Source organism: Perca flavescens, chromosome 14, assembly GCF_004354835.1.
Source record: "Perca flavescens isolate YP-PL-M2 chromosome 14, PFLA_1.0, whole genome shotgun sequence".
NCBI lineage: Eukaryota > Metazoa > Chordata > Actinopteri > Perciformes > Percidae > Perca > Perca flavescens.
In genome coordinates, this window is record NC_041344.1 from 15,098,676 (window position 1) to 15,106,940 (window position 8,265).

Below are 8,265 nucleotides of genomic sequence, written 5' to 3' on the forward strand. Positions count from 1 at the left end.
GTAAACTCGATGCTGTTTGCTAAAACCCACAAATTCCAAATCTTCTCTAATCACCTGCTAAATTAGATTTTTTTCAGATACTGTAACGTTAAATTGATGTTTATACCTTTTACAGTCACTGGTTATACACACTTGGTCCGTTAGGGGCGTTAATGCTCTGAAGTTGTTTACCAACTTGAAACAAACAGAAGAAGAAGAAATAGGCTGCGCAGAAAGCTGCGCAGTTGCCGTTTCTTTAATCATGAACGGTCGAGGCGAATGTTTTGATGGAGTCTAGGGACTAAAAAAAACTCAGTTTTGTTCTGTTTAATCACACCATCCGATGTCGTATTATGGGCAATAACAGATCTGAGACGAATTTAGTTTGACGAAGCAAGAAAGTGCCACCTAGCTAATATCGTTCTGCGGCGGCCTAGCTAACGTTAGCTAGCGCTGTGAAGTTGGGACAATCCTTTAATGCAATGAGCTTACCGTGAGGCACTCTTTTAACCTGCTGTGTTGTTCTTGTTACTAGCTACATCCCCACTCGTAATTATTTCATTATCGTTGTGGCTAATATTATCAAAGATTATCGTACCTTTAATTGAAGTAAGATTGTCGGAAAGTGTGAGTACGGCTTCTTGAGACCAAATCCAGGGAAAGTGGTTATCCATGTCCACGAGTTCTTGCAGATTAATCATTTTTAATATCATCAGCAAACATGTCTTTAGTCGCCTATGGCAGCAGTGATGATAGTGACTCAGAAGAAACCTCAACTTCTGCCGCGCCGCAGAGCAAAGTCAGCACAGGAGGGCTCTTCTCACTCCTGCCTGCACCTAAAAAGCCAGTATCGGCAGGAGGAAATGGTGGGCCAAGAAAGGAGACAAAAGCGAACTGTTCCGCAGGGGACAACACGTCAAACGATGACCTAGATCCTCGGCCATCTAAAGGAGTCTTATTTTCTAGTCTGCCTAAGCCGATGAAGCGAACAGAGCCTGTCAAGATCACTGTACCACAGATCCAGAGACGGGATGTGAGTACTGAGTTGTATAAAAACGTTTACTTGTATATATTGTAGCTCCTGTGGTATGTCATCTGGTTGTAATTCATAATATATTTCTTGCCCACAGTCAGACTCCGATGATGATGAACCAGCTAAGAAGAAACTACATCCTCAGGTAAGAGGATCTTTCACTGTCTGCGGTTACATTCACAGTCACCTCAATTGTTGTTCTTACCCCAGTTAGTTTTATTGAAGATAGTTTAAGGAACACTTAAACCCGTTTTTAAAATAATTTCAATTGAAACAGAGCTTGCTCAGCTTGGAGACCCAACATATGACCTTTCCATTCATATCTTTTTCCTCTTCCAGGGTTCAGGCCTTTCCTCCCTTCTACCACAACCCAAAAATCTGAACAGGAAGGAGATTGATAGACCCCTGATTCCTTACACACTCACCAAGCGCCAAGAACCCAAAGGGCCCAAGCCTGGAACGCCAGCTCCGGGTCTGCTCGGTTCTAGTGCGTCTCCCTCTGCAATCAAAGCTGCAGCAAAATCAGCCGCCCTGCAGTTGGCTCGACAAATAGCCACTGACGACCAGGATAATGAGGAGGAAATCACCCCACAGAACTACTTTTCTCTGGGTGAGAGCTCCCAGCCTCTCCCTGCAGTCATCCCAATCTTAGACCCTGAGCCATCGGCCCCCGCAGAACCTCTTGCACCTGCACCTGCAGATGCAGATGAGCCGGGTCAGTCAGATGCCCCTCTCGACTTTGGAGGGAGCCATGAGGGAGCTGGTGCATGGGGAGGTCAGTATCCTCAGTTTGAACAGCCCATGGCAGGCCCAGAAGCTCTCCCTCAGGTAATCATGACTCATAAAGTGTCTTATACTGCATATATATACATGCCAGCCGAATGGCTTTAGATTCCGATTACGGTGACTCAACTTGAGTAATTCCATTAACTAGAGTATTTAAGAATACGTTAACAAAAGGCCAATCCAGTTCTACAGTCCTCTTGTTAATGCTGGATACTATGCTATGCTATTTTATTCAGTTCATCAGATCTGAGTGCAGTCATGGAAGCCTTAACTTTATGAATGGTTGAGGCATGCATTCACTTGCACGTTATCCAGTCACATGCTACAGATACTGTTTACAGTATACACACTCACAAATACAAGAAGAGAACTTTAACATCCATAAATAATACCAACAAATATACATGGAGGCTACAGAGCCAACTTCTTGTCTTTATAGCCTCAGGTCTGTCGAGTGTTTACAGTGAAATCCTTGTTTTGCCATACGGAAACATTAACCGTGCACAGTATCCATTAGTCTGCACAGAAGGGCTGTCAGCATCCCAACACATTACCGGTTAAGGGAAAGCCAGAGGCCTCTCGACACACATCACAAAATGAGACCAGTCCTATATAAACATTATAGAGAAATAAACCAATGGAACATTACTTTAAGTGACATCCCAACATTTTCTCTTTTGACAGGGATATTATAATGAGACATACTACCAAGATCCTGACGCCGGATCGGCAGAGACTGAAGAGCCTGGCAACTCTGCCATGTTTGATGATGAAGCGGTAAGACGTTTGCTGCTGCTTATTCTATCTGTATTGTTTTGCTATATAACTCCAAGCTTAATAAATAGGGCTAATTATTGATAATTTAAGCAGCTGCAGGTTAAAAAAAAACGTTCTTTAACTGATATGAGCATTTTCTTCCTGTGCTTCAGTTCATGCGGCTGCAAGGGAAACGGAACAGGGGCAAAGAGGAGGTGAAGTTTCTGGAAATCAAAGGGGACGACCAGCTAAGTGGCAACCAGCAGTGGATGACCAAGAGCATGACCGAAGAGAAGCAGGCCCGTCAGTCCTTCAGCAAGGTGACCTGACTAGATCTCAAGTCTTAGCCAATTTTGCTAAGAAACGACACTACAACACATTGTACTTTATGTATCATCTACTTTTCTTCTCATTTCTGCAGAAAAAAGGAGAACAGCCTACAGGACAACAGCGACGCAAGCATCAGATAACCTATCTCATTCACCAGGTGAGTGCTGCTATTATACTTACCATATTTATGCAATGTAAATTCTGTCATCTGATCATGTTGGACACGGTCCGTGGGGAAGTCTGTGTAGCCCTTGAAAGGCTACATTATAGTTCTTTTGACACACACAAACAGAATATATTGTAGCTAAGGCAAGAGCTTCTAGTAGACCAACCTGTTTTACCGAAAAAAACGAAATTCTAGTTTGTTTTGAAAGTGATACAGAGCATGGTGTGAGTCGGCGTTTCTGTACCAACCAACACATTGAGCTCCAAGTTGTTGGCTGCCATGCTTGTTTTTACAAAGAAAACATTAAGCTTTGTGTTGCTGCAAGATGACGAGCGTACATGAGGCATTCAAACAAGCTAAAAATAGTAGCCAAATTTCTGTTGACTTTGCCTGTAGCTTTTTGTTTAACATTGTGAGTAATTGGCAATACAATCATGTCGGGTGTTTCATTTTTACACAACCTGGATGGTATTCAAAGTTGTGCACAGAGTGGAGATTTATTTATATTGTTAAGCTGGTTGGTATGTATAACTCACATTTGTCTGTGTACTCACTCGGGCTTTTGACTTCTCTAAAAGCAGGTTTCCTCCCAGATATCTCTGGTAGTCTCAACCCCATAATTAGAATTGCATACTGTATGCACATCCCACACTGTCCACAAGCATTTGATAGTTGTAGCACTTGAAATTTAATGAAAACAGATTTGGCTAGTGGACTGAATCTTTTTTTCCTCTCCTATGTTACACAATTTTCTTCTTTTCACAGGCAAAGGAACGTGAGCTGGAGCTGAAGAACAGTTGGGCAGACAACAAGCTAACCCGTCGGCAGACACAGGCCAAATATGGTTTCTAAATGTCATAATGTGGACTATTGGTGGCATGTGGAAACCCTGCATCAGAAAGTAGAGTAGAGCTTTCCAGATTTCCCTACACAATGAGGGAAACTTGTTCGGAAAGAAACTATACACACCGTAATACAGATTTTCTCTCCTGCCCTCCCTCCTGTATTTGTGTTATATAATTATAATTCAGTAGTTTTTTTGGTCAACTGTTTCATAAAGGTGTAACTTCTGTACAGAAAATCCAGCCACAGTCGATTCCTTTTACAGTAAATATAGGCTCTATACTTGCAAATAAACCTGTGGGAGAGATGATGTAATGTGACCCTTGAGTGTCCATTATAAATGCTTTCCTTTGAACGTGTATGCATATTCATACAGAAAACATTGATGTATGAATCCTTTTTTTGTTTTTAATACAGATGACTCTACAACAGTTTTGGTTCTCTGGCAATTACACAAATGTTAGTAAAATGTTGACGCAGAGAAATGAACTGGAGACAGTTAAAACCTGTGAGGCATTACATATTTATACGTTGAATCAACAACTTTGTAATATAAAATAAAGGTGATATTGGAATACATATGCTGCAGTTGCTCGTAATGACTCATTAAATTAAGGATGTAAAAGTTGTCCATGTTGCTTGTATTTCATCCCTATTTGTTTTGTTTTATTTACTTCATGGTCTTGCATTGAAAACTTCAAAGTTGTGAAGGAGCATACATGCAACTACATCTGTTCTAAGGAGGTTTTGCATAAATTAATTGCCAGAGAACCACACATACATTTCACTTTCAGCTGGTTCTTTAGCTACCATCGGGCCAGAGAACCATCTGATTTTAACTTTTCTTTTTTTTTTTTTAACCTGGCTGCATCCAGCATGCATCTTACAGATTCAGTAGTTTCTCCTAAATACCAGTCACTTTTTAGTACTGTGCTATTGGAAGTGAGGCAGCACATTTAGCCTCTTGAAGATGCCCTATAGTCCAATCAGAAGTCCACCCTCCAATATGTTTTTAGTTTTTCAAGCAGAAAATAAATACAAATGTAAACTCGTGAGCCAGGTTGCTAAATGCACTATATGTCATGACATATAGTCATATATGTCATGATTTTGTAGAGAGCTTCATATGTTAACTGTCTTGGTGTGGCGGTGGCTCTGTAGTCTTCCACCATTCCTGTATCAACACATGCACAAGCTGATCTGCCTTAAAACTGACTCGAACGTTAATCACAGCACTTCCTGGTTAATTACATATCCGTTTAATTATCTTAACGTCGACCTTAGCTTATTTCATGGTACGATTAAAGCATACAACAGTATTAGGCACTGACATTTCAAATTCAGTGACTAACATGTTTGATGGCATTGCTGGGAAAAACTTTTTTGTTTATACTATATTTTGTTATGTGTGTTGTGCGGTTAAAATTAATGAATAAATATTTGTCTCTCCTGGCTCCATACTTCTGAACATAACTGGGTAGTTTTTGGTTATGTCCGCTATCTTTAGGATATACATACGGTAAGATTACAAAAGATCAGTTTATCCAACTATAATTTAGAAATTTTAGAGTAAACATGTATTTGTAAATTTGTAATTGTAAATAATTTAATAATGACACAGACAACTGTTTTTATGCAAGTATAATGTATATTATAGCCAAACCATATTTATTGCAGTTTTATGCACATCTTCATTTGGAGTCATCTTTTTTCGGGCTGTCACTTGGTGGTGCTGTTGTGTCTTGACTCATCTGTGTACTTGCTGCAGTTTCATCTTGATCAGCAGAGACTCCTAAGGCTGCAGCTTCACTAACTTGACTCCCAGAGTCTTTACCTGCTTCAGCTTCCACTGTAGCATCAGAAACGGCCTTCACAGCAGCTTCCCCATCAGCAGCAGCAACCTCCTCCTCAGCAGCAGCAACCTCCTCCTCAGCAGCAGCAACCTCCTCCTCAGCAGCAGCAACCTCCTCCTCAGCAGCTTCCCCATCAGCAGCAGCAACCTCCTCCTCAGCAGCAGGTTCTGAGACGTCTGTGGTCGCCTGTGGCTGCTGCATTTGTGTTTTCAACTGTCGCTGATAACTTGCAGACGGGTCTTCATATGGCACCAGTGAAATTGGGATGCGAACTGTGTCCATTCCATTAACCTGAAAGATAAAAATATGAAAAGTAAGTAATCTGGTCTTTGGTAGAATAAGAGCCTTAACCTGCTTCTCTTTAATGAGGTTTTGAATGGTTTCTGGGTGTGGGAGGGTGACATGGCGTGCTCTTGGTGGAGAAATAGTAACAAAACGTTAAGAATCAAGGTAATTCTCTAAAGAAAATGTTAGCCATTTCTTGAATGTGGCTACTGCATTTTGCAAGAATATCAACATGCGTTTTTCTTGCAAGTACCCATATGTAAACAAACTTAACTTTTAACATTTTAAACACTAGTTGGTTGGAATAAATTTCTACTAACCACTAAAAAGACATATAGCGTGGAGCTACACTTGCTGCAAATGTTTGATAAGAAAATGATGCAAGTGATGCACTGAAAAAAAAACATTTCTTACCGTAACTTCACACCAGTAGTCACCGGAGTCCTTGACTGACTCAAACGGGAGATTCAGTGCATGAAGTGGCACAACAACTCCCAGCTAAGGAAAAGTTTTATTAAAGTAAATAAACAATTAATTGTATGTTCAGCAGAAGCACTTAAAACAGGACAAAAAAAAGTGAATAAGAAGAGAGACAAAGATGGTCATACCTTCTTTTGAAACTGCCTGCAGACAACCTCTTTAGTGAGCTGGAATTCATCCGAGGGCATTTTAATTATCTTTAACTTGGAGCGTTTAAGGAGCTCAACTGTCTGTATAAAATAAAAAAATAAAAAACATCAGGAAACCTTTGTTAAAAAACTGACAGCTGTCTGTATGTTGTTCCTTCCATCTCTTCACTCCAGCATGGGACCTATGTAGTAAAAATTTGAAAACAATGAAATGCTTTTAGATAACTCACCAATTGTCCAGTGCGGGTTTGGATTCTTTCCTCTGGCTTCCCCTCACGCAGAAGCTGTTGGTAAAATAAAAGGTGACAATGATTAACAGCTACACAATATATGGGGATAGAAAATGACAGTATTAAAATGAAGTACACACTCTTAACTCCTCAGCAAACATCTGTTTGTTCTCCGGCGATGGATACACTGCGAGGCCTTGGAGCAACAGCTTATTTCTGCCGACAGACTTTTTCACAAACACAGTATCTCCTCGTCCACCAAGCTCTGTAAGGACAATGTTATTTTAATAATGTAAAGAGTTCCATTGGTGCCATTTTTTTTATTTTTTATTAAACAAACTGTTTTACTTCCTGTGACAGCTCTGCAATCTGAGGGTTATGTGATCTGTTGAGAGCATTGTCGATACTCACTGGGTACTGTCTGAGTCAGGATGAGCTCCATCTTCTCCTTGGGAGCATGTTTGATGTCTTCAACCAACTTGTAGATTCTGTGTCTTCGAGGGTGAAGCCTTGGCGGACTGCCTACTTTAGATAAGGGTACCTGCCACCAGCGCTCCACCACAACTGTATTCTGTGGAAACATCCAGTATACACTTTATTTTTGCTGTCATGTCTTGTAGCCATAAGTTTATGTTAGTTGTGTGGGTTTGTTATCTTTGGTTTTATGGCTCTCCAGCAGAACAGTAGTGAGAAAAAGGTGGGCCAGTATGTTCTTGTGGACCCAGTTCTTTAGATTTCGCCACTGACAACGATCTGTTAGTTTACATGTTATATAAGAATATATATAACAACGACAGCTATTTTTATTTAAAGCTCATATCGATTGACAATGTGTTGATAAGCTAAATTTTGAGATATAATGCAGAGTGCTTGTGTCACTTTTAGGCTCATTAAATATCTTTGGGTTTTGGACTGATGGTCTGACCAAATTTAGGATTTAAAAACAAAGGCTCTGGGAAGATATGATGAATCATTTTCACTACTTTATGACATTTTATAGTCTTAAATATATAATCAACAGATTAATTAATCACGGTCCTGAGTTAAAGCAGTTTCAAACACTGGCAGATTATTTATTACTTTGATTAAAAAAAGTGCAGAGACACTTACCTGAGCAGGACTCCGAGAGAAACTCCTGACAGCCGGCTGACTGAACAGATCCTGAAGGACACGGCGGCCTGAGCTCCACATGTTCATTAAGACCGTAATTCACCACTTTCAATTATCCATATGAGATCGGTCACAAAAAGTTCAATGCAATCTGGGCTTAGGCACATCCAACGTTAAAATATTCCTCAATCACCGGTCAAATAACCGCAGCATGTATAATAGCTACAAGCTAACTGGCGTTGTTTGTGTGACGTAAAAGGACCCC

The 8,265-nt window shown here is 40.4% G+C and overlaps 2 protein-coding genes across 3 annotated transcripts; one reads left to right on the forward strand and one right to left on the reverse strand.

The window, feature by feature from the left end:
• On the forward strand, positions 1 to 5,353 carry prcc (proline rich mitotic checkpoint control factor). The gene is made up of 7 exons (XM_028597411.1): positions 1 to 1,012; positions 1,110 to 1,157; positions 1,352 to 1,840; positions 2,483 to 2,575; positions 2,728 to 2,874; positions 2,976 to 3,041; positions 3,816 to 5,353. The coding sequence occupies exons 1-7, from the start codon at positions 701 to 703 to the stop codon at positions 3,900 to 3,902; spliced, it is 1,242 nt and encodes a 413-aa protein (XP_028453212.1). The 5' UTR covers positions 1 to 700; the 3' UTR covers positions 3,903 to 5,353.
• A 174-nt stretch (positions 5,354 to 5,527) lies between these two features.
• Positions 5,528 to 8,265, reverse strand: mrpl9 (mitochondrial ribosomal protein L9). Of its 2 annotated transcripts, XM_028597948.1 has the most exons (8): positions 8,001 to 8,265; positions 7,302 to 7,461; positions 7,031 to 7,155; positions 6,891 to 6,944; positions 6,640 to 6,741; positions 6,446 to 6,529; positions 5,894 to 6,037; positions 5,528 to 5,857 (listed from the first exon to the last, which is right to left on the reverse strand). In XM_028597948.1, exons 1-8 carry the CDS (start codon positions 8,085 to 8,087, stop codon positions 5,585 to 5,587), a joined length of 1,029 nt encoding a protein of 342 aa, XP_028453749.1. In that variant the 5' UTR covers positions 8,088 to 8,265; the 3' UTR covers positions 5,528 to 5,584. The 2 variants fall into 2 exon arrangements, with proteins under 2 accessions (XP_028453749.1, XP_028453747.1); XM_028597946.1 differs by having other exon boundaries at positions 5,528 to 6,037.

What these genes read in the sequence shown, in the direction of transcription:
- prcc (XM_028597411.1), top strand. Translation starts at nt 701, where the DNA reads ATGTCTTTAGTCGCCTATGGCAGCAGTGATGATAGTGACTCAGAAGAA. An exon ending in CACAGATCCAGAGACGGGAT is followed by an intron (nt 1,013 to 1,109) that starts GTGAGTACTGAG and finishes TCTTGCCCACAG; the next exon opens with TCAGACTCCGATGATGATGA. An exon ending in CCATGTTTGATGATGAAGCG is followed by an intron (nt 2,576 to 2,727) that starts GTAAGACGTTTG and finishes CCTGTGCTTCAG; the next exon opens with TTCATGCGGCTGCAAGGGAA.
- mrpl9 (XM_028597946.1), bottom strand. Translation starts at nt 8,087, where the DNA reads ATGAACATGTGGAGCTCAGGCCGCCGTGTCCTTCAGGATCTGTTCAGT. An exon ending in TCTCTCGGAGTCCTGCTCAG is followed by an intron (nt 7,462 to 8,000) that starts GTAAGTGTCTCT and finishes ATGTTTCCACAG; the next exon opens with AATACAGTTGTGGTGGAGCG. An exon ending in CCTGACTCAGACAGTACCCA is followed by an intron (nt 7,156 to 7,301) that starts GTGAGTATCGAC and finishes TTGTCCTTACAG; the next exon opens with AGCTTGGTGGACGAGGAGAT.